Source organism: Triturus cristatus, chromosome 3_2 (genome assembly GCF_964204655.1).
Source record: "Triturus cristatus chromosome 3_2, aTriCri1.1, whole genome shotgun sequence".
NCBI classification, from domain to species: Eukaryota; Metazoa; Chordata; class Amphibia; order Caudata; family Salamandridae; genus Triturus; species Triturus cristatus.
This window is the reverse complement of record NC_140584.1, coordinates 966,528,838-966,555,089: the sequence shown is the minus strand read 5'-3', so window position 1 is coordinate 966,555,089 and position 26,252 is coordinate 966,528,838. Positions and strand designations below refer to the sequence as shown.

Below are 26,252 nucleotides of genomic sequence, written 5' to 3'. Positions count from 1 at the left end.
TTAGTTGAAGGACTAAGCCATGCCTCTGTGGCCAAGACAAATATTCCTACCTGTCTTTCTATTGGTTTTCCATTAGCTTCTTGGCGAATCATAACTACCCTGCTTGCTATAGACACTAGGCGATATGTAGCTATTAAGACATAGCTGCAAATAATGCTTAATTAGATCAGGTGTCGGAGCTCATAGACAGAACTTTTTTTTTTTTTGTAAACATATTTTATTCGTCAAATACACATTTAGCGAAGCTCTATGACCCAGAGACTTCCGCAACAGCAAAATTACGCATAGAAATAACTAATAAAAAATACAGAAGAGACATGCAGAACAAAGGCAGTCCCCCCCTACTTAAAGGAACATAAAACCATCCCCACCCCCACCCCCCCACCCATCGCACCGCCCAGTTAGTCAAGGCTGCAAATCCGTACACAGCTACAATTCTGTCTTCAGAGAACGTTTTTTACGGAGTTTTATATAGTGTGAACTTGTCCCGGATCGGGTATCGGAGCGCATCCAATAGCACCAGTTGCATTACATGAGTACACATTCATTTTTGTTAGTCACGGGGAGATTGTGATTTGCCCAGAATCACAGGATGTTCAGCATCATTGCCGAGACTCGAACCCAGGTCCCAGATTCGAGGTCGACCGCCCTAGCCATTAGGCCAACTCCTCTCCCCAACTGCAATGCATATGCCCTTTTTGTGACCCATAAGGAGAATCAAAATAAATAGTTGTGCCACAGTGATGTTAGTGGAGTGCCCGCCAAATGTCAAACATCATTAGCAATTAATCCTTCATACTAATAAAATTGAGGCTCAGATTGTTGAAATGTATCTTGAACCATTTTAACAGCATTTCTTAAATTCCACAGAATTTTCAAAAAGGACAATCTTTGCATTTTCTTTTTATTGAAAGCACATTGTTGACTTGGACTGTAGTGTGATCTTGTTGATTACTAGCTTGTATCCCAATACGCAAATTACTTGTCTTTCGTTTTGCTATTAACCTGTTTAATATTTTTTTAGATGGACCTTACTAAACTCAAGGTCTTTCTTGCAAACTCCATGTTTATTAACGAGAAAGCAGACGCTTTACTGATCAAAAAAAGTCTGACTGTAAGAAAATTCTTAAGAACGTAATGTGGAATATATTACCTATCATTTCAGACCATCATTGAATGTAATACATTTTTTATTGATTTCTCTAGTCTATCCATCATAAATCACCTCAACCCACCCTTGTTGGTGATGGGTTTGTTTATCTTGTTTGGATCTGCCCTCATAAAATTATGTCTTTTATTCTCTGATCTCCCAGTGGCTCGTAGAAGAGGTTAGCTTATACCTGTTTAAAAACTCCTCCAGCTTGGAGCGCTGAGGCTAGAGCTGATGTATAAGTGTAATTAAAGGTGTTAATAGTCCAGTTCCTTACCTTTTCATTGTCCTTGTAAGGGAAGCACAAAAGTACTGCTCTAAAATTGACCTATCTTTGCAAGTTCTTCTTTCTTATCTCAGTTTCTGGCTGATTATCTCAAGCAATTTGGGGAACATAAGTTACTGATCCAGTACTGGGCAAGATCTCGGTCTTTAGGTTTATATTCTTCAGGAATGTATTATACGATCAATCTCAGGGAGTGAAGTATCAATCCCCAATTTGCCAGGTAGTGCCACTGTGGGAGCAAAAGTATGATGTGCAATTTTACTGAGCTTGGAGGACATCCTCAAAATAGATGCTGGACTATACAACTTCAAATAACATCTATGTGACTTGGTATGAGTATTGATCACTTGCAAAACGGTTTATCCCAGTGAGAAGACATTGTTGATACACATGGATTGAAAACACAGTGGAACTGATAGCTTGGTTAGTATTCTATTTGACCACTACAAATAATGTTTGGGTGCATTTTTTTCTTCAAGTGACTTCAGAGTTATCTGTGACATTTTTCATTTTCCTGTTCAACCCGATTATACTTGATTCCAGTAAGTAGAGTTATTGGCTACACCAATGAGATTTGCAAGATCTAAAATGAGCTGTCTTTATTAATTCCATTTTCGCTGTTACTTACTGCGACAAAATCGATTTCTCAGCCGTTTGTTTAATTTTAACAAGCCCGTCTCCTCAAAAGAGCTGAATCTGCATATGGGTAGTACTTTTCAAAAATATTTTTTTTCCAAGAAGTAGAATTTGTAAAATGTACTAAAAAGTGATAAGACCATTCGAAAAGAATTTGGTCGCAAATAATTTGAGAAAAGAGCACTTTCAAATATGTACTTGAGGGATAGATGCTACATCATTCTGTTTCCACAAACGTTCTGCAAGCAAATGAGCAACAATAGCAACATTAATCCGAAGGGACCCTTCTTGGATTGGTGCTGTTTGGCCTTCTATTATGAGTGGGCATTAAAAGTGTGGGTATGTACATCTGTAGTGCTTCACTGTCTAATACACTATGGGCAAAATATGCACCAAATACAGTTTTGCCATAGGAAGGCCTTGAGGCAAGAGGAATGCACAATTCCTAAGGCAAATCAGGATACCGAATACAGGTCTGGCGTTAATGTTTACTTACCTGCACTCCTTGTGGTAGGTCAAGGTTTATCACTCTTCTCTGACTCCCTTCCTAATGAGATTGGGGCCTTTGAATCACCTTTCTGGGTCAATTTAATTACTTTTCTGGCCAGCAGAGGATCAAATGCCTCTCTAAACAACATGGCTACTGCCAGTAATTAGGCATGTTCTTGGGAGAGGGATGTGGTCTGCATTAACTAATTAATTTTCAGACTGAACCTGGCCTGTGAATGTTGTGCTTCACTGAAACAAATCGGGTAACCAGAACCCTGTAGCCAGTCATAGGAGAGGCTGCTATTTGATGTTTTGAAAGGAAGGGAACTGTGGCAGTTGGGGGGCAGAGCTTAGGCTCTCAGGGAATTTCTTTTCACAGACCACTTGGCGGCACCATCTTTGGAATTCTCAAAATGCTGTGTAGGAGGGTTGGGGCCTAGGTGGAGTGATGGGTGTCACTAGGATTGGGCAGAGGTGCCCACCTTCTGGAACTTTCCACTCCACTTAAAAACTCCTGCACAAAGGAGACACATTTGAAAACAGTCTGAGCCTGGGGAAGGGATGCTGAAGTAATGCCCTGCTGGAAGAGAGACGACCCCATACCCCTAATGCAAGGATGGATTCAAGGACCTCAGACTTCAGTTGCCACCCAGGGACTAAGATTTGTTTCTCCAGTGCGTGTGGTGCCCCCTATACCTTATGGGGACAATATAGAGATTACCTGCTCGGGGTGGGTGATGTACTTCATCTTACATGGACTTTTCTGTCAGGTGTGTAATCTCAAAGTAAGAAGTTCCACACTCCTGCTGACACACAAGATCGTTGCAAGCAGCTAGGAAGCCATAAGACCTTGGGAATGCAGGCAGGGAACACCGCCTTGATAGCCTGCTGAGGAAGACCCCTGACTCTGGAGAGGAGCACAGAAAGAGCAAGCTCCTACAGAAATGTTAAAAGTTGGGGGACCATTAGGCCTGAAAAACCCATACCTGGTAGCTATACTGCTCCACCAAGAGCAAAACTAAACTTTCCCTGTGCAGTGAATCATTACAGGTATTTATGAATGTCATTGTAATACGGTACCAGCCTTAGTGATTTTAATGGTGTTGAATTGGTTTATAGTTGAATACCTCTGCTTTTAATAATAAGTCGACACACTGAAAAAAACGTCTTTTGATAACTACGCCCCAATGTATTGTGTGTTGTAGAGGTGGGGGTTTAATGGTTTTAGGCTTCAGGGCTCGCTAGGTGCTGGGAACTGTTAAAAGGATCCACCAGAGGTCTTTCCACCTGCCATCATCTAGGTATTTGAACATTAATGTGCAATATTGAGTAGTATGTTCGTAGTAAAGTAATTTGCTTTTTTATTAGTAAAAAGCCCTGACTGAACCTGATTTCTTGGGGGTTTGTTTCTCGCATGCCTGCGGAGTAGGGTACTAGTCCACATCACCTTCCCTGAGTGGGCTTTGGACTGCTGTGCCTTACTACCATGAGAGAATCCAGATGCTAGACCTGGGTAATTGGTTCCCAGTCAATGGAAGGTTGCAGACTTATTCCTTGAAGAACCCACATCATTACCAACTAATAACCCACTTTCTTACAGCAATGCCGAGTCCTCATAAGAATTTTAAAAACAAGTCCTCTCTACGTTTCCCCCCATTAGTCTTATACATTCCTTTATTCCAAAGTTTTTCTTCTGGGTACTCTTAAATTAAATTTCTCTTTTGCTAACAGGCTGTAAAATGCACGACCTGTATTCAAGAATAACCAGTTATGTACCTGTAACACTAGATCCCCTGCTTCTTCACTCTTTCCACAGATTACAAACAGCATGCCAGTCGTCCTCTCCTGGTTATTGGATGCGCGGCTAAATTAGCAAAAGAGGAGGGTATCCCCAATTGCTAATTCCAGAGCTAGAAAACTAAGAAGCTGGAGAAACAGGTTTTTTTGGGGGGAGGGGGTAAAAAAGTACCTTTGTGTGTCCACAGTGTGGCATCCAGGGTTTCCCATGTTTTGGTAATCTGTGGAGAGAATAAAGCAAGAGAGAAAATAAGTGTTACAGGTGAGTCTCTTCTTATTGACTTTCAATATGTTTTAGAACTGCTTTAATCAGCCAAACTATCCTGTCTTATGTTACTTAGCAGAATAAGCGCTGATAAGTATACATGCTGATGTACAAAGGCCTTGTGCATACAGAACAGAACTATTCAACAGACATGTTTTGGGGGTGACTATGTATACAGCAGCAACATGTACATAATGATTTCCCCCACACATTGGGTATATATGTGTGCGTATTGATATTTTAAACAAAGGAGTGTGATATTTTTCTGCATAAGTTTTAGGGTTTAAAATTGTTTTGTCTTATAATAAATGTACATGTGTTTGTTTTTTTTGTCTTCAGAAATCTGATACCCACTTTCTTTTTTTGTCGGTCTTCTTTGATATGCAATTCAGTCTGAAACATCTCTTCACTGAGTGTGTGTTTTATGGGGTTCATTTTGAACGACTGAATCAGTTGTGTTAATTTACTGTACAGTAATAGAATGAATAGTTTATAAGTAGTGCTTTACCCTGTGAGCCGTACGTAACTCTGTAAACAAATACGCATGATTTTAATCAATGTGTTCAATTCTTTCTGCCTCCTACGAAGGCATGGTCAGTACGGCTGGGACAACTTGTTTTTACATCCAGTATCCACAGAGATTTCTGCTGGTGTTCTAGTAAAGTCTTTCCTAGTGATCCTGTTGGAGTAGCTTGTAAACTAAATATTGCCTTCTCCTTGAAATGCTATATTCCATGAAGTGCACATTCAGTGAGTGTGTGCACGTTTATGGTCACAGATGTGCATGCACATGTGTGAAACCCAAGACATTTGTGTAAAGATGGTTTGTTTTAACATGTAATCAAATTTGGCCTCATGCATGGTACCACTCTATTCAGCCAATAATTACTTTTTACATATGGCATTTGTAATGTAAAGTGCAAGAATATTTAATTTGACTTAAGAGACGTGTCAGTATGGCCTCCACAATGATAGAGTCCCTGTATCTTTAGGGATCCCCGATTACGGTTTCTATTCTTCGCCCGGTGAGCAGCGGGCTCAGATCTCGTACGCGGATTACGGTTCCATGGGGCCACGGGCGGCTCAGATGCTTCGTAGTGAGCATGCTGCTTCAGCAAGTAACTCCCCCCTCCACCACCTGCCCAGCCCGGATCAGTTTAAGAGCCCAGGTTTGTATCACCTTTCATTCCTTTGGGGGAGATGCGCATAGACTTTAATGGCAGACAGAGCATCTGCTTGCCAGTCGGGCATTAAAGCAAGTTCACTGTATCCTTAGTCATCCCACATACTTCGTGGTGAATTTTGTCAAGGTGCAGTTTTTAATTTAAAATGTATCAAAGACTAAATCAAATTTATAAAAACGGTTTGGTTCTTTTAGTCCATAAATATAATTATTTTTGTATTTGTTTTTTATTCACACTGTGGTGGAGTAGGTACAACTGTATTTAGTGTTAAAAATGTCTATCGCAAATGTTACTAGCTCACCAAGCTCCTGGAATACAGGGCATTTTACTAACATTTAAAAACACAGTTGTCAATCAATTTCAATAGAGTGTAACTTATAGCGTGTTTAATTAGTCAAATCATGTTTGAACCTGAATATAATGCACCTTGTAATTTCATCCATGTTGATCACTTTGTTGTATATGCCATTTATTCAGAAGCTGCTTTCATGTTTTCGTATTTTGTTTTGATGTCTTTTGTGGCTTCATTGCCCACCTGAGAAATATTCCATTTAGCTGGTTAAATGCCCATATGTTAATGCCAAAATGTATAAATGGAAATGTAACTGTAGATGTGTTTCTTTAATGGTTGCCTTGCATGTGCAGCAGTGCTTTTATGAAAGAATCTGGATATTAGTCATCATGGCTGTAAGGTGAGCAGTGACTGGTATGGCAAGCTAATTTCTTTCTCTGGTTCGGATATATACCAATTGCATACATTGGCTTCAACCTTTTTGCAAACCCATCGGCATATACAGTAATAGGCTTGGTACTTATAATTCCACAGACACTTAATGATCAGCAAACTTGAATGTGCCAAACCGCTTCTAAAATTCCAACGCTGGATGGTAAATTTAGAAATTCGAGCCGACCATAGTCGAAATGAGGCTTTGAAAGATGACAGTATAGGTCCTTTCCTGTTTAAGGAACAACAGTTTGTGGATGGGAAGTTACAGTTTGTGGATGGGAAGTTTACATATGGATGTTTCGAACTTCCTTTTTAACTTAATACAGTTTAAAAGTGTATCCACGCACTACTACATGACCTGGGAAGTATGGAGTGGGTGGGCATCAGAAGGGAAAGTGCGGTTTCATGATAGCCTTCCATATGCGTTACTGACATTTAAACATTTTAGCGACCCAGTCCTCTACATCAGAACTAGGAAGTTAGTCCCTCTTGAACAGCCCGCTTTGATTCATAGTGCACCAGAATCTCTAAACGTGGTTTGGTACAAACTCCCACTCCTCATCATGGTGTACCAAAAGATCCTATTGCATGCCACACCCACCGATAGTGTGCCACTAGTTCACAGTCCGAATCCTGTTGTCACGCAAACTCACTTCATACCATAGCTTTCCACAACTTCTGGTGTGTGCTACAACCTGCTTCAAACCATGGCTTGCCACAACCTCTCATTTATGGGGTCATATCTTCCTGCTCACAGTGTGCCACATCCTGCCAGTCCACCCAGCGGCATGCCACACCCTCCTAATCCAGCCCATGGTGCGCTACGCCCTCTGAGTCCAATCTATGGTGTGCTGTAACCTCCCAATCTAAACCATGCCCTCCCACTTCTACCCTTGTTTTGCCACAACCTATTATACTATTGCATGGTGTGCCATACACGCACCTTCAAACTGTGATGTCCCGCAACCTTCAACTACAATGTATTGTGCGCTGCAGACTGCTCTAAACGATTGCTTACCAAAACCTCCCACTCCAACATTTGGTATTCCGTAGTATGCCACTTAAAACCATGTTTCCACAGTGCGCCACTCCAGGCCTTGCTGTGCTGCAACTCCCTCTAGCCATTGCAACAAACTCTGCCAGCCATTGCAACTACCTACTTCGGCCATTGCAACTACCTACTTCGGCCATTGCAACTACCTACTTCGGCCATTGCGACTACCTACTTCGGCCATTGCGACTACCTACTTCGGCCATTGCAACTACCTACTTCGGCCATTGCGACTACCTACTTCGGCCATTGCGACTACCTACTTCGGCCATTGCGACTACCTACTTCGGCCATTGCGACTACCTACTTCGGCCATTGCGACTACCTACTTCGGCCATTGCGACTACCTACTTCGGCCATTGCAACTACCTACTTCGGCCATTGCAACTACCTACTTCGGCCATTGCAACTACCTACTTCGGCCATTGCAACTACCTACTTCGGCCATTGCAACTACCTACTTCGGCCATTGCGACTACCTACTTCGGCCATTGCGACTACCTACTTCGGCCATTGCGACTACCTACTTCGGCCATTGCGACTACCTACTTCGCCCATAGCGACAACCTGCTTCGCCCATAGCGACAATCTCCTCCGGTCATGGCAGCAACGGCCTCCGGTCATGGCAGCAACGGCCTCCGGTCATGGCAGCAACGGCCTCCGGTCATGGCAGCAACGGCCTCCGGTCATGGCAGCAACGGCCTCCGGTCATGGCAGCAACGGCCTCCGGTCATGGCAGCAACGGCCTCCGGTCATGGCAGCAACGGCCTCCGGTCATGGCAGCAACGGCCTCCGGTCATGGCAGCAACGGCCTCCGGTCATGGCAGCAACGGCCTCCGGTCATGGCAGCAACGGCCTCCGGTCATGGCAGCAACGGCCTCCGGTCATGGCAGCAACGGCCTCCGGTCATGGCAGCAACGGCCTCCGGTCATGGCAGCAACGGCCTCCGGCCATGGCAGCAACGGCCTCCGGCCATGGCAGCAACCGCCTCCGGCCATGGGGAGCAACCTCCTCCACCCATGGCTGCATCCTCCTCCAGCCATGGCTGCACCCTCCCGCTCCAACCCAGGGCATGCAACAACCTCCCGCTCCAAGCCAGGGTATTCAACAACACCCCGCTCCAAGCCAGGGTATTCAACAACACCCCGCTCCAAGCCAGGGTATTCAACAACACCCCGCTCCAAGCCAGGGTATTCAACAACACCCCGCTCCAAGCCAGGGTATTCAGCAACCTCCCGCTCCAACCTATGGTATGCAGCAACCTCCTACTCCAAACCCATGATATGAAACAACCTCCCACTCCAAACCCATGATATGAAACAACCTCCCACTCCAAACCCATGATATGAAACAACCTCCCACTCTAACCCAGGATGTTCAACAACTTTGCACTCCTACCCTTTGTGTGTACAACCTTTCACTTTAATCTGTAATGTGGCGCAATTTCCCAGTCCAGTCTATGGTGTACCATAGCCTCCCGCTCCAAATCATGGTATGCCACAGCACGCATCTCCAACCCACTGTGTACTACAGTCTCCCACAGTGTGCCACTCAGTCACCAGCCACTACAATCCATGGTATGCCCCAAGCTGCCAGTTTAACCCATGATTGTGGCATATATTTGTGCTCCATCCCATCCTCTGTCAGCCTCTGACTACACCACTGGCGTACTGAAATCTGCCTGTCTAGCTGATGATTTACTATAAGCTCTCACTCCAAATCACACTGTCCCACTCCAAACCATGGTGTATCAGAAGCTCCCACTCCAATATTTGGAGTGGTTCAAGTAGCTCCAAAACATGTTTCCACTCCAAAATGTGGTGTGCATTGTGCCATGACCAGTTAAAGGCCTGCTATAAACATCTGCTTCAGATCATGTTGTTCCAGAACCTGCATTTTATACCACGATATGTCACGATCTTCCACTCTTAATCATGTCTCAACATTTTTACAGATTGCTTGTCTGAGTCGCTATTAGTTTTCAGTGCCTTTGAGCTTCTGTGCGAGTTCCTTTATTTGATGTGGGTTTCCTTTGTCTTGATGGCCTTACCTTACACTTGAAACACTGCACCTATGTGCAGAGGGAAGCTTTTGGGTCAAGTGAAAGACGTTTGGGCCCAGTGACAGACGTACCTTTGGGTCCGGTGAAAAAAAGTTTGGACCCGGCCCAGTGATGAGCGTTGGGTCTTACTGCAGAGCACTGAGATGGAGCCCGGGTTACAACCAAGGTGGCTTTTCTACACATCCCTGCTACTGCTTTACCCTATGCAGAGGTTCTTGGACTTGTGCTCAAATCAGCATATTAACTTCGGTGGTGTGCATGCCCGGGGTTTGATTCTTGGCTAGGATACAGTGAGTAACTAGAAAGGTGATAGCCTTTGTGTGGTTCAGCAGGTCTGTTTGAACTTGACTAGGCGTGCACTGCTCACAGGAGGGCTCGATCCAGTGTGATTCAATGTTTCCAACAAGTGCAGAACAGGGCTCTGCCAGAAAGGCGCTCAAACACAAGGAGAAGCAGCACAAGCAAGCTCCTCTGACGTCATTCCTCTGGCAGCTTGCTTCAAGTTTCGTTTTTGATACATAGAGCCTTCTGGAATAAAGGCTCACGTTGTATGAAGGCCACCACTGTGAAGCAGAGGCCTCCTAGAAACGTTTGGTCATGTATTATCACCCAGTTTTGGAGTTTGAAGATTGGCAGCCACAAACTTGGTATATGTGAAAGTAAGATTACACCACTTTTATAAATCCAAGACCAATCCATTTAAATTCACCTAAAGGGTGCTACAGTGCTGTGGTTGGTTGAGAGCTCTTGGTAAGTTTGATCAAATTGATTAATGAACCGAAGAAGAATGCCTTATGAGCTCTAAGCTTTGCTGTTGCTTTTTAATGTTAAGACTATTGCTTCTTGACACTGATATCCTTATGTTCAAGCACACATTTTTGCAAGCAGCTTAAAATAGTCTCATCAACCATTTGCAAAGCAATCAGCATTGTTTTTTAACAGATAGGTGCTTCCCTAGCATGTATTCTGAAATTATGTGAAGCGGATACAAGGTGCAACTGATGGCTACCCCTGGTGCATCAGGGTTTACAGTAGGCTGATAGCGATTGGGCGCATAAGTCTTTTTCTTATTTTAGATTGCAGTGTTTGTCTTTTGGAGGGACTGGAGATGAAGCGATGTATTTCCTCCAGTTCCTTGCTCCTCCTATTCTGGTGCGACCTATGCTGAAGCAGCTTTGGTATGCTATTCATTGACAGTTGAAATGTGGTTAGGAGTTTGAAAGGATTAGAGTTCTCGTTTTGTGGCAAAGAACTGCTGCATTCGTTTTGTATCCGTTTATTATATAAATTGCTATAGACTTAGAGGTTTAATCCCAGTTAATATTCTATCCTTCTGCTCCCGCATTCGCCTCTCGGAGCTGGTTGTGGTCCAGTTGAGCTCTCTGCATATGGCTGTGTTGACTTTGTTGCACTCTGGTGTTTTCAGTTGCTGGCACAATGCGGTTTTCGTAGTGTGAAGTTTGTTTTACGTGCATTTCCAGAATTTGGAACAAAATTTAATGCGTTATAGTGCACACTGGAGACTCTTATTGGAACAGTTAAGAGATCCATGGAGTGCGCTCGATCAGTGCTGCTAGTTTGCGGAGCTCCTTCCCTGTGTGTCACCACAAAGCCATTTTTGTTGTTTCAGAGATTACTGTTTAAGATCAACCATACTCTACAGTTGTGAGCGTATGAACTTTCCTCGCTCGCAAGGTTGACTGACCCTACACCTGGCCTTTAGGTTTCTTTGCACTGCCCAAAGTATGAGGCTGCAATACGTCTCACTGTAGCATAGTCTGAACTGTGAGAAGAACTTCAAACGGCACAGGTATATGATCTGCCAACATAGACTTTGAGCTTCCACTGGTGCCCTTTCGCTATCTGTAATAGTCCAATTCCATTAAAGCCCAGTAACTTGGCCTCTTTCCAAAACCTGAGCCGAACTAAAGTCAGTTCATGCATTTAAGAGTGTGAAGGGTAGAGAATGTAGGGCAGTATTTGTATATTTGAAGTGTTGTATTAATCTTTCAGTTCGTTGTATAGGCAAAAGGACGTTGGCTTGTTTGCAGGTTTACCTAATCTAACTGTACTTGGCATGATTTTATTGAAAATTATCCTACCTGGATAGATTAATAGAGAGGAAGGCAAGAAGTTCTTGAATTTGTGTTTGTTACATGAAGTGTTTGTGGTAACACCAGAGAAACAAACTGGCCCACTAGACCAAAAAACAGGCCTACAAACTTCCCAAAAAGCAGCTCACATAATTATACCGACACATCAGACACTGCCACACTGCACTATACGCCAGTCTGACCCTGATGGCCTCTGCCTTTGCACGTGTGCTACACAGCACCACACACCTGTTGACCAACCTCATCATACGCTGCTGTTGGTGTGATGTTAATGCCAGCTCATTAAATTCAAGCGCTGACATTATTTGACTTGGGTGCTCTTCCTTCTGGTAAGGACTGCCTGACGGTTTTTCTATCGACCATTGGAGTGCATAATCATTTGCAAATACTGCCCTTGACTTGTCATGCTTTCCACCAGCAGTTCATTTACGTATTGGTCTCTCTCTTTATGCGGTGCTGCAAGTGACCAACCTACTAGTCTCAAGACTTGGGATGACATGCACTTGGTGAAACTTTTTTTCACTATGTCCACCCAAAAGACCGGTGAGCTCAGACTAGTAGAACGAGAAGCATTAGAAGCCCCCTTTACTATGTTAGAACTTCAGACAGCATTGTATGGTTTAGCGCCAGGGAAAGCGGGTGGGCCTGATAAACTTCCATTGGAGATATACTGGATCGTTTTTTCTATTACAAAGGAAGATATGTTGGCTACTTTCATAGCGGCCCTGCACAGGAACCCTCCACCGTCTTGGGACAACGCCAATATTGTGATCTTCAAAAAGAAGGACAAGCCTCCTAGACTCCCGGGGTCCTATAGACCCATATCATTAATAAACGCAGACGGCAAGGTATATTCTAAAATTTTTGCAACTCGGCTGCCGCAGGTTATACCCCCATTGGTATCTAGATATCAGCATGGCTTTTTGCCCGGTAGGAGTACTGTTAATCATTTACATAGGGTGATAGCGCTATTAGATTATGCTACTGTACAGAAAAAGCATATAGGCTTAATTTTCTTGGACCCTGAGAAAGCGTTTGACCGCGTATCGTGGTCATTTCTGTGGGCTACAATGCAAAAGATGGGGTTTGGACCTCGTTTTTTGCAAGCGCTTCAAACCATGTATAAACGTCCACGGGCTAAAATCTGTACAATGGGGACGGAGTCAGCTTTTGTATATATAACTAGGGGAACCCGGCAGGGATGCCCCTGTTCGCCGTTACTTTTTGCTATTTATATAAACCCATTGCTTCAAATACTGGAAACAACAAATGATATACAGTCAATGTTAGTGGGAGGGCACCAAGTGCGTGTCCTTGCTTACGCTGATGATATAGCGGTAATTACATCTGATCCAGAGCAGGCATTAAGGGAGATTGAGAACCAGACGCAATATTTCGGGGCAGTGGCCGGGTATAAGTTAAACATCTCTAAAACCCAGGTTGTATGCACTGAGGGACTTTGTCCTGGAGAAGTTCGTGTAACACCAGAAGCAAGATATCTGGGTATTAAGATTAGGATGTCAATCCTAGAGATCGTTGAAGTTAATTGGGCAGACATATTACTATCGACAAAAAGGCAACTGGAACAGGTTGAGTGTCTTCATTTATCAATGGTTGGGCGCTGTAATGTTTTAAAAATGTGTATTCTCCCTAGAGCAATGTATTATTTTAGGATGGTACCGTTAGAGCTGACGCGATCACAATTATCACAACTTCAGTCTCTGGCAGTTACCACTGGGTCGTGTGGGATGGGGGGTCCCGAATTTTACATTTTATTATTTAGTTTGTCTATTACAGAATATGCAGTATTTGGTGACCAAGATGGAAGTGCGACCATTTAAAGCTCCCAATATATATCAAATGCTAATGGGGACTCAGGCGAGTGAGGCTTTATTCAAGTTTTATAACCCAAGCTACTTCAAAAAAACGCGATTTAAAATATTCTGGGCTGCACGCAAGGCTTGGAAGGCGATATGTAAAATTATATCTATAAGTCGTATAGGTTATTATACGCCTTTCAACTCTACGGAAATATTCCCCTCGTTCTTTTGGGATCTAAAGATGGATATTTGGAGGGTTAAGGGGATACGACGTCTAGGGGACATCTATAGGGCAGGGATAATTTTTTTCTTAGATTTGGTCGAACAATACGAGTTACCCAAGAATGATTTTTTTCAAATTTTTGCAAATTCGCGATTTTATTGTCAAACATTGTAGATCAACGCCTATGACACCCAACGATTTAATAGAGGCCCTGATTAAACGAGCTAAAATCGGGGTACTGTATGACATATTGTTGGAGTCTCAACGGGATGATATTGAGATGCATGATGCAATGTGGCGTGAGCAATTTGGGAACACTGGTTCTTATGTGCAACAATCAATAGATATGGCCACCAAAGTCATGCTGACTGCAAATTTACATACCCAACATTATAAAACTTTGTTTAATTTATATCATACCCCTGTGAAAATGATGAAGTGGGGTGGGCTCCACGATGGGAAATGTTTTAGGTGTTCGGCGGAGAATGCTGATATTGTACATATATTTTTTGATTGTATAGTCTTAAAACAGCTCATAAGGAGCATTTCGGAATTCTTAGCACAAATTACAGGGGTTAATGTGTGTATATATAGAAAGATAATGTTAGTAGGTGTAGGTGAGGGTTCTGAACCCACTCAGAGTTGCTATCCTTTTCGTTATCTTTTATTTTTGGCTTCCGCTGTTGCCCGATTATGTGTCGCTTCTATGTGGCTCCAATCAGAGGTGCCATCATATGAAATGTGGCGTGCGAAGTTTTACAATGTATTTAATTTGGAATTCAGTTTGTATCGTATAAAATCGATGAGGAAGAAACAATTAGGGATCCAAATTTGACAGCCTATGTTTCAACATATGGAGGCGTCGATGTGAAATGTATTGTTTTTCGTTTATTTATGTTCCCCTTTTTTCCTACATTATTAAGTGGATTGATGTATAAATCCTACATGCTATGTACTGAACAATAAAGTATTTAAAAAAAAAAAAAAGACCGGTTTTACGTGAAAGGTGAGATGCCCTTTAAAGTGCTTGAATTGAGCTTTGGAGTTTTCGTCTCCATCTGACATTTAATTTGATGGGCAAATAGCGCAAATTTTCTGGATAGCCCTTCAAGAAACGAGACTTGCCTGCGGTAATCATGCCTGGAAGACAGGTACTGGGGAATTTCAGAGAATCCATCTATTTGGTTACATTTGTCGTCTCTGCTTCTCGATGTCAGACAGAGCAACACATGGGCTCTGTGCTTGACACGCTTTACAGGGCTTCTTTTATCTACCTGTTCGTGTACAGAATTCTCGGATCCTTTTTCTGCCTGGACAACAGTTGTGGGCGGTAAGCCATTGTTCCCCACTAAGCCCACCATCGCGCCTGCCTATTGAAATCATTTGCTTCCTTTTCACAGGAGGACTCTTGGCAGCCAAGAAACAATTTAAATACACCATCTGAAAAATTGCAGTGGAAATATTTAGATTATTAGCCCTGCCAAGTGAAGCGTTAAAATACCGGTTTGCTTTCTTTATGGCAGCTCTGAGCGCTTCCCTCGGTATTTGCTGAATCTAGACAGAACTCTCCACAGCCTCCAGCGAAATTTCTCAATACGCCTTTTTATCGCCCATGCATAAATGCATGTGCTTCAGTGTCCCTCCCTAACTAAGAATATCTGCAGCATAATGAAGTGGAGGTGTTTTTTATTATCTTCATTTCTCCTGCTGCCACTTTTACGATCAGCTAGTGTGGGGTAATATATTGATTACAATTAGGGGGAAATTACACGATTCAAAATTTACCTTCCACTATCCCCAAAGCTAATATTTAAAACACAAACAAGTAACTCACTTTGCATTCACCCATAAAATCGATTTTATTTTGGTCAGGACTTTATCTGTTTTTTTTGTTTTTAATGTTGGCAGGTGGAGAGACTTTAAATGGAATAAAAGCCACCTGGCATCTTTGGAAAGCATATAAAGGAAATGGAGTTTTGTGAACCATTCCTATGGATAATATATTGTTCGGCATGCGCTGTGCTATAAATCCCGAGCCGTGTAACACATCGAAAATATGTGATTATTTATCTAAAGCATGCTACGAGCTGGGTGTCTTGTCGCTTTGAGAGGTGTTATTATTTCTCAATTCAGTGGTACGTAATTTACTCACCTCAGAAGGATGGGCTGGCCAATAGTGGGATTCAGAACTGTGATATTCAAGTTAAAATCTCAGACCTGCTGGATTGCAAGTGGCTCCATACCTTGTGAGGCACCTTGAGCGAGTCCTAGCTTTCTAATTATCCCTTTGTACTCAGTTGCTTAGAGGCCCATATGTATGGGACTAGGAAATCGACACGTGTGAGGAAATGTGGTCTTCGTGGCTTCTTAAGCCCTTGGACAAAAATTATGGGATTCTGACAACCTTATTTGTATCCAACTGTGCATCAAATTATAACTGTTTGCAGTATAATATAGATAGGTTTAAATAATAAAAGCAAGAATTAAAAAGGTGCCCACCATTTCCTCATCCCACGTTATTTTAAACTGGATCCACCACACAATGTTGTATGTCCACTACCTGCAGCCTGAGATGTATCTATTGCAACAGGCCTTCCTGGTAAATTTCTCAGAGCTGCTCTTTGGAGCTAAACTTTAACACAAGTGCTTAATTTAAGGCCGGTGGAGGCCCCTGCACTCATTTCTATGGACCCTTTCTTCATTGGAATTTGACACAAAGCAAGCGAGAGAAACGCACAAATCGGAAAGACGGCGGAAAAGATAGACGGAAAAACCATCACAAAGGGAGAAAGCAGGAACCTGCAAGAGTGAGCTCAAGGCACAGGAAGTGTCTGACAGTGGATTAAAGAGTGATTAGGTGGATTTCAAAGTATGAGACTTGGTAGTCGCCATGTTGAAATTTAATTGTACCAGCCACTGGCTTGTGAGCAGAGCTTCGGGCACTGGCACTTTCCTTTACAAATTAATCACTATCGCACATCAACAACCCAAAATAATCAAATGTCTCAGCAGGCACATTACAGCTAAAATGTAGAAGTTCAGTAATTAATATTGGTTAGCTTGTTTCCAATCCCTTTCCAATTCTCCCAGATCATAGATTGGAGCACAGGGAAATAATTGTTGTCCAGGCTCCCACTATCTGGTAATGTAGTCTCCTGGTTCCAGAGTCAGGAATTTGGCAATTAGCCCTATCTACTTCTTCTTGAAAAACTGTTTGGAATAGAAGGACCTGTTCTGGAACCAGCTTGAATTCTGCACTGCATTCTGACACACTCTACCCTTATCCCTTGTACTCATTTACACCAGACTGTACACCAAAAAGTCACTTAGTCTTTACCAGCCGAACCAACAGGTTAAAAAAATACAACTCATTTCATGAGCGTTACATATATGCTGCTTCAGCTCCTACACACGTTCAGACACAGAACAAATCAAGAGACGAATCTCATTTTACTTCTTGTTTAGCATTTAATCTTCATAAATAGCTGTGTACAATAAACGGATATTACATTACACCAGCCCGGGTTTGCATTTCACAGTGCTTTTGTCAAGCCCTTTTTTGCCCACCTTAATACAGTTCTGAACAGGTCACCTAGTTTAACAATTCTACAGCCACAATTAGGAAAGTCTTCCTTCTAGTATTCGCTAATTGCTTGCATGATTCATTTGATAAATCCTGGCCTCTCCCGTTGAGCGGAAGGAAATGAATGAAGTATATATACCGTGACACCTTTTCCATGCAAGATAGGTGTGAGCGCCAGACTTTCTTTCATAGCGTTAATGGGCACGTGAATATAATAATGAGTGTGCCACTGCAGAGTACCACTTACAGCATCCATGCGCACCGATGTCCTTAATGTGGATTCACCTGCGCCTCATATATCTGATTTCCTCCATTTGATTCAATGGTTGTTTACTCTTGTTCCTCTCATAGCTGTTCCGCTTCAGTAACCAAGAACTTGTTTTAACTGGGTCAGTCAAACCTTTTCCATTTCAGTAATCTAGAACATGTCATAACCGTGTTGATCATAACAGAGGCAGCAAAGAAAATGACATAACTGTAATTAAAACTATTAGGTACCCGGTTGGGTTACTTGAAGTTAGCAGTAGTCATGACCGGAATAAGAGGAAGTAATGCGCACCAGCTGTTATCCCTGGTTGCCCTTTGCAATTCCCTGGTATTGGCAATGTCAAACCTGGTCCTCTGAGTTATGAAGCTGAGGTTGACACGGAAAGTACGTAGAGCCCTAAGAGCCTATTTGCAATGGCTGTTGAGGGTCTAAGATTGGGATAACTGGTCAGTGCACTAATGTCATATGTGGTAAAGGGTGCATGATGTCACTTACGCGTCCAATAGAGTTATGGTGGTGGACACCCATGAGCAGTGTTATGACACAACATGTTTTTAAAAATGATAGTGTAGGAAGAAGCACAATGTCTTAATGAGAAAGCAACAGGGCGTGTATATTGAGGCTATCTTATAAAAATGTCCTTGAATTGGGTAAACAATGTCTAGGCAAAGAGCGAGCTGAATTCAGAGGTGTTTACTGACAGGTAATCATCACAAATAGTGATGGACGATGATCCATGAATGATTCTAAGCCACTCCGGGTACCCTACAGTTTATTAGTGGTTGACCCCCACCCCCCCTCCTCCTCCCCCTTTAAACTCGCCTGCACCATCACGGAATACAAACAACAATATGCAACAATAAAAAGGGCAGTCGAGCCCAAATTGCTAAGCTACATCCTTTCTCAGAGAGCTCTAAAGACATCCTAAAGTAGTTTCCGCTTTCTTGAGCCACTACTCAAAGGGTCAAGTCAAGTCAAGTCAAGTCAGAGAATTTATATAGCGCACTACCTACCCAGAGGGTCTCAAGGCGCTTAGAAAGGGGAGGAGGATTACTTGTCAAATATCCACGTTTTAAGTTGCTTTCTGAATGCTAGGTGGTTCTGGGTGAGGCGAAGGTAAGCGGGGAGTGAGTTCCATGTTTTAGCAGCCAGGTATGAGAAGGATCTGCCTCCCATGGTGGTCTTGTTGATGCGAGGTACAGTGGCGAGGGCTTGGCTGGAAGAACGTAGTTGGCGGGAGGGGGTGTAGAAGGACAGTCGTGAGTTGAGGCATTCTGGTCCGATGTCGTAGAGTGATTTGTGTGCGTGGGTTAGTAGTCGAAAAGTGATTCTCTTATTGACGGGTAGCCAGTGGAGGTCTTTCAGGTGACCAGAGATGTGTTCGTTGCGCGGGATGTCTAATATGATCCTGGCTGAGGCGTTTTGGATTCGTTGGAGTTTCTTCTGGAGTTTAGCGGTGGTACCTGCGTAGAGGGTGTTTCCGTAGTCCAGTCGGCTCGTGACTAGAGCATGGGTGACTGTTTTCCTTGTTTCGGTGGGGATCCAGCGAAATGTTTTCCTGAGCATGCGGAGAATGTTGAAGCAGGATGAGGATACGGCGCTGACTTGTCTGTTCATTGAAAGTGAAGAATCCAGGATCACGCCTAGGTTCCGTGCGTGGTCTGTCGGGATGGGTGCTTTTCCAAGGGCTTCCGGCCACCAAGAGTCGTCCCATGCAGAGGGGGATGTGCCTAAGATGAGGACTTCTGTTTTGTCTGAGTTCAGTTTCAGACGGCTTTGTTTCATCCATTCGGCAACCTCTTTCATTCCTTCGTGTAGGTTAGTTTTAGCGGTGCTGGGGTCATTGGTGAGAGAAAGGATTAGTTGAGTGTCATCCGCGTAAGAGATGATGTTGAGGTTGTGTTGGCGGGCGATGGCCGCGAGGGGGCTCATGTATACGTTGAAGAGGGTGGGGCTGAGTGATGATCCTTGTGGTACGCCACAGATGACTTCAGTGGCCTCGGACTTGAATGGTGGGAGGCGGACTCTCTGGGTTCTTCCGGTGAGGAACGAGGTGATCCATTCAAGTGCTTTTCCTTGTATTCCGATGTTATTGAGGCGTTGTAACAGGGTGCTGTGGCAGACTGTGTCGAAGGCTGCAGAGAGGTCGAGGAGGATGAGGGCGACTGTGTCTCCATTGTCTAGTAGAGTTCGAATGTCGTCTGTTGCTGCGATGAGGGCGGTCTCAGTGCTGTGTTTTGCTCGGAAGCCAGATTGTGAGGAGTCGAGGGATTTGTTGGCTTCGAGGAAAGCGGCGAGCTGGTTGTTGACGGTTTTCTCGATGACTTTGGCCGGGAATGGAAGGAGCGAAATGGGGCGGTAATTTTTGAGTTCGGTGGGGTCCGCTGTGGGTTTTTTCAGAAGGGCGGTGAGTTCAGCGTGTTTCCAGTCTTCCGGGAAGGTGGCGGAGTTGAAGGAGCAGTTGATGACGTCTCGGAGGTGCGGTGCTATGATGGAGTCTGCTTTGTTGAAGATGTGATGAGGACATGGGTCTGTGGGGGATCCTGAATGGATGGAGTTCATCAGGCGGATTGTGTCCTCAGTGGAGATTGGGTTCCAGTCATTAAGGGTGTTCACGGGGGGAGAATGTTCAGCAAATGGTTGGGTGGGTTGGTCTCTGGGTTGGTTGTCGAAGCTGTTGTGGATGTCTGCAATCTTGTTGTGGAAGAATGAGGCTAGGGAGTCGCAGAGGGCTTGAGAGGGGGTGATGTCGTTGGAGTTGGCCGAGGGGTTGGAGAATTCCTTGACGATGTTGAAAAGTTCCTTGCTGTTGTGGGCGTTGTTGTCGAGTCGATCCTTGAATGCTGTTTTCTTGGCCTTTCGGATTAGTTGGTGGTGAGTGCGGGTGGCGTTTTTGAAGGCGTCCTTGGTGCTAGTGGTTGGGTCTTTTTTCCAGGCCTTTTCAAGGGAGCGGCAGAGTTTCTTGGACTTCTTAAGATCATCGTTGAACCATGAGGCCTTCTTGCTGCCAGGTTTGCTTTGACGTTTTTTCAGTGGTGCTAAGGTGTCGGCGGTGTTGGATAACCATAGGGTGAGGTTAGCGGCGGCTTGGTTTGGGTTAGAGGAGTGGGCTGGGGTGTTTAGAAGGAGCGATGCGGAGATCTGGTCGGTGGTGATTTTGTTCCAGTTTCTTTGCAGAGTTGGTTGGGGGTGGTTGATGGGTTTTGGCTTGTTGTAGGTGAAGTGAACGCAACTGTGGTCAGTCCAGAGGAGATCCGTAGTGTGGCTGAAGGAGACGTGATTGCTGGAGGTGAAGATGGGGTCGAGTGTGTGACCTGCGATGTGGGTGGGGGAAGTGACTAGTTGTTTAAGTCCGAGGTTGGTGAGGTTATCCAAGAGGGTGGTGGTGTTGCGGTCGTTGATCTTTTCAAGGTGAAAGTTGAGGTCTCCCAGAAGGATGTAGTCTTTGGAGGGGAGCGCGTGTGGAGTGACGAAGTCCGTGATGTCTTCACTGAATTTTGCGCGGGGTCCTGGTGGTCTGTAGAGGAGGGTGCCTCTGAGTGTGGTCTTGGGGTCGATGTGTATTTGGAAGTGAAGGTGTTCGGAGTTGGCGAGGTTGGCGTCAGAGCTGGTTGAGATGCGGATAGATTTCTTATGGACGATAGCGATTCCTCCTCCTGTGTGGCCGATGCGGTCCTTGCGTGTGATCTTATAGTCTTCAGGGATGGCAATGGTGATGTCTGGGGCGGAGGAAGCGTTCATCCATGTTTCCGTTAGGAAGGCGACGTCTGGAGAGATGGTGTCTAGTAGATTCCATAGGTCAATGGCGTGTCTGTGGACCGAGCGGGTGTTGAGAAGGATGCATTGTAGGTGGGTGGGGTCGGGAATCTGTGGTGTGGTCGTAGCGGAGATGCAGTTGGTGCCGCTAAATTTGCAGGAGTAGCAAGAGAAAGGTCCATGGGTGTGTCCAGGAGCGGCTTGGACGCAGTTGGGGGCGCGACCGGGGTTAAGGGCTAGGAGGGTGGCGGCATCGTAGGTGATGCGGGAGGGCAAAGCAGCGCGAGGGGCAGGGGGTCTGGCGCTGGGCGCGGTCCAGGCGCGGACGGGCGTAGACGGGCTTACCTTTGGCGCACCTTCGGCGCGCATGGGGCGCGATCGCTGCGCGTGAACGCTGCGCGCAAACGCATCTGTCATAAGTGGATGGTGGAGGGGGGTGGGGCGTGGGAGGAGCAGCTGGGAGGCGGTAGCGGGGTGGAGAGACGGGCTGTGAGGCAACAACAACAACAAAATGGCAGAACCAAAAAGAAAGCGAAACAGGGCGAGACTGGGGCACCAACTAAGCGGACTGTATGGGCAGATGCACAATCGGGTAAGGATCACTTCAGCAATACAATTAATGCGAGCAGAGCAATGCGAGCGCTACAGTTACAGAGCAGGCAATGGCGCACAATCACAACTGAGATAACGCTGCAGGTACAGATAATGGCAGCAGAGCGAGCGGTGCTTAAAATTGTCACAACTGAGACAGCGCTACAGGTACAGAAAGCGCTACGATACCACGGAGCCTTGGGAGCGTAGGGAGCGACCTCTTCTGAGCGGGTCAGGAGAGTCACAGCGCGAGGGTAGGCGGGCCGGTGAGTAACTATCTGTGGGTGGGAGGAGCAGCTGGGAGGCGGTAGCGGGGTGGAGAGACGGGCTGTGAGGCAACAACAACAACAAAATGGCAGAACCAAAAAGAAAGCGAAACAGGGCGAGACTGGGGCACCAACTAAGCGGACTGTATGGGCAGATGCACAATCGGGTAAGGATCACTTCAGCAATACAATTAATGCGAGCAGAGCAATGCGAGCGCTACAGTTACAGAGCAGGCAATGGCGCACAATCACAACTGAGATAACGCTGCAGGTACAGATAATGGCAGCAGAGCGAGCGGTGCTTAAAATTGTCACAACTGAGACAGCGCTACAGGTACAGAAAGCGCTACGATACCACGGAGCCTTGGGAGCGTAGGGAGCGACCTCTTCTGAGCGGGTCAGGAGGTCAGGTTAATGTCTAAAGCACAGCGATCTCAAGACCAGTTTTGGCAAACGCTTCACGTTGCAGACCTCACTTGACATAAAGCAAGTGTTGATGAAATACCTAAATCCTTATTAATAGCGATGAATTTCATTGTATATATTCCTATTTCTTTGAGGATTCGTTTTTTTTTTTATGTGGCAGCGAGCCATCAGAGTAAGGGAGGGTGCCATTTCACCATAATGTCTTATCTGGCATTACTGGAAACATCACCTGGAGCATTGTAGCCAATTCTCGAGGTTTGATTGGAAGTATTTGTGCATTTCTGACGGCCTTATCTGGGTTACTGTGGTCGGGTATGCTGGTCATATTACAGAAAGGATAAAGACATGGGAGCATTTGAGACTGACTGCCCGAACTGTTCATGATTTAAGCCACGCGGTCTCGGAGAACAGAACTTAAGATGCATCTAAACATTCGAAGGAGGAGGTATAGGGATAGCAGAGTGACATATTATTTATCCCAATGGGAAAAAACAATGTATAAAATGCAAGAATTGTTAAGCAGAAGACCAAGTCGAGAAGTTATTTCAGCGTGACCTGAACAGGTGTAGCTAAGATGAACGTTGGAAAGCACGTTCTATTGAAAATGCCAGTAAATGTGTGATGCACCTGCTGGACGGTTAAAAGCACTTTCGGAAGTTCTGGCCCAATGGTATTGTATGTATGTTCAGCATTCACTTACCAGATTACTCAATTATTCAATCCACTCAACTCGAACATTTGTGACAAACCTGTATGCTTAAAATCTAGTACTTTTAACAAACAGCTACTCTGCAAGGTGCTTGTTGGACAACCTGATTAGACTTGACTGCGCCCACCAAGGGGGACAAGACATGACGCACCATTGGTTGGTAAGGAATCACTGGATCTGTTGATATAGGAGCTAACAATGTATAATGAAGGTGTGTGTCGACAACGATCTTTTCTGCCTCAAACTCTTGATGTGTGTGAAAGATTAGACCACGTCCCCCACACTTTTCTACCAGTAGCCTACACTATTCAAACAATACAGTTAAAACCCAGAAAAATTAAAATAAATAGTATTTTTGCCTTTTGACTTGTCGGTGGCCAGTGCGGTTTTAAAGCCGTATTATGGACTTAAACCACTGATGAAATGCCCACAGACCTATCTTAATAGTACTGGACAGTGCCTTGTAGAAAGCTTCACAACGTGTTCTAGAAGCATGCCAAACATTTCAAAGTTGCCAAACAAAATGGAATATCCTGAAGGTACGCAACAGATATAAGTGAAAGTGGTCAAATAAAGCCGGATGATCTGATGATGGCATTTTGGGTGATAGATGAACCTGCATAATATTGCATGCTGAATGAATACCCAACAAGGTGATTGAAGCTGCTGGACACAAACCCCAACCACTATTCATCGATGCCCAAATTTATGGAGGAAGTAATTATTCAATGTTCCCATGTGGTGTATGAGAGTTTCTACAACATTCTGAAGTGCATCTGCCATAGCCCACACCTTTTGAGATTGAGAGAATGGTGCTAGACCGGACTGGCCATTATCCTCGTAGCATACCTCTCTGACGTTATCCCAGATCTCTAACATGTGCAGAAGAGCTGCCAGTCAATACGTTTGGTGCCAAATGCTGAAGTGGCAAGTCAAATGATACAATTAGGTAAGTCATGAAAAAAATGACACCTCAAAGCGCGAGCTACCAAATATCCAGGTGCCATAGTCGAAAGCACTCCAAGTCCTTGACCCTTATAGGGGATAGGTGAGAGGGGCGTGGCCTGCTCATTTGTTACTCTGAACAGTTTCATCCGTGCAAATTGTAAGAGTTCAATTGCACTTGGTTTTGAGATACCCCTTATATTCCCCCTCATCTCCCCACAACATATTTTTAATGCGGCGTTCTCCCTTTGTCACCCATCTGGCATATCAACCTCTTGCTTGATCAGTGAGTCTGGTACTCTCCCTTCTGAACATAAGCATTATTTTTAAGAGAATGCATCCTACAAAAGGTGGATGACGCACAGCACCTAAGCCAGAGGTTCTGGTGCCATTTTCTTGGCTTAGCCTTGAGATATTGGTCTTGCTGCATTTGAGTTCCTCAAGTTGGACATCCCACAGCATATGGTTGTGAATGTCTTTTATAGATCGGGCATTCATGAAAACTACTTCCAAAGACTGATGTACAGGCATTTTGTGACTCCTCCAAGTGCCTTTGAACCATGAGCCTATGTGCTGGTTGCCAGTTGCTAATCTTGCGAAGAAAGTACCTTTTTTCTTTTTTTTTTTTTTTTTTTTCTTTTTTTTTTTTAGCGTCTCATTCCCGTACATTCAGACTGTGATGTGCTGGCTTAATTAGACCTCTTCCCTCTCTTTGAAGAAATAAATAATCATAAAAGAATTAAATTCCAAGGCAGCAGCTCTTTCCTTTACCCTCACGAAGGAAACACAGGAAAAGACTTTCACAGCACGCCTTAAGCTACTGGTTCAGTCAGAGCTTCTGTACCAAAGGACGTGTTGGCTCCGCCTTTTCCTTGGAACTCCCAGAGAATGGCAGAGGGCTTGCTTGTCATTTGGAAAGATTGGCCGACTCATTGACTGCCATTTGTTACAAAAGCGGTATCCCTCCTTGCAAGGGCGGAACAGACTGGAAACTTAAAACATCCCTGGCAAAAATGATAAATTCAGGCCCCATGTTGCACGCTAGACCCACAACAGTTTCAAGTTGCCGCCAGGATCGCGTAATGTGCCCCACTGCTCCTGTAGGCCGAAAGCGACCTCCAAATATCAAAAAAACGGCCTCCTAGGGTTCCCCTCTTGCCCAGCTCGCCAGTTTTGCCATGGTGGCACTGCCTAAGCCTTGATGTATAAATAAAAAAAGAAAAAAACTGGTTTCAGCCATCGAGTATACTATTTATTTTTCGGCCACGAGGACCATTGATCAAATAATTTCGTAGCCATAGTGCCTTTGATTACGATGAATAAATCTAGAGCTCACCCATGAACAAACGAGGGGTAGGGATTCATGAGCCAATGGGATTTCCTCGTTTTTAGTAACTTCTTGTCATTCGTGTGGATACTATGTTTAATGCCCATAGCTAGGTCATTTTTCTCCCTATGCTTGCGCATCCAAATCCGACTCCAGTGCCCCATTTAAGTTGTGTGGAGAAAAAAAAAATACAACATCCATGCACCTTCAAAGTGGGGATGAAAATCGTTCGAAAGTGATCTTGAAAGGTAATGGCATATCCCTTTTCAGCACTTATGAGAAAATAATGGTTGTGTGTGGAAAAACGACACAAGAAGGCAGAGGTAGACAAACCGGGACATTCCTCAAACTATGGGTAGGCCAGTAATCGAGATCTACCATAGACTTTAGTCGCATAATAACATTTTATACATCCCTAGTCACAAGCAAAAATGTTCAGGGCCCCAATGGCTTTCCAGCTCTTTTTCATAAACTTGCTTGTAAGTTTTCTTCACGTTTTCTCTGTTTGACTACAGACACGAACAGCATACCCCTGTCGTTTTTCTGAAGCTCATTGCAAGGTGTACGCCCATTTGTC

General features: G+C 44.5%; 1 protein-coding gene across 6 annotated transcripts in view; it reads left to right on the top strand.

Annotated features, from left to right (window-relative positions):
• The window catches only part of MSI2 (musashi RNA binding protein 2), a 1,546,127-nt gene that overhangs the window by 1,410,979 nt on the left and 108,896 nt on the right, over positions 1–26,252 (top strand). For 4 of the 6 annotated variants that reach the window (XM_085649528.1, XM_085649524.1, XM_085649525.1 and 1 more), the window contains one exon: positions 5,616–5,792. The exons of the other annotated variants lie outside the window; for them this stretch is intronic. In XM_085649528.1, coding sequence (XP_085505654.1) covers positions 5,616–5,792 — 177 coding nt within the window. The remainder of the gene's footprint in view (positions 1–5,615; positions 5,793–26,252) is intronic. 6 annotated transcript variants of the gene reach the window in all.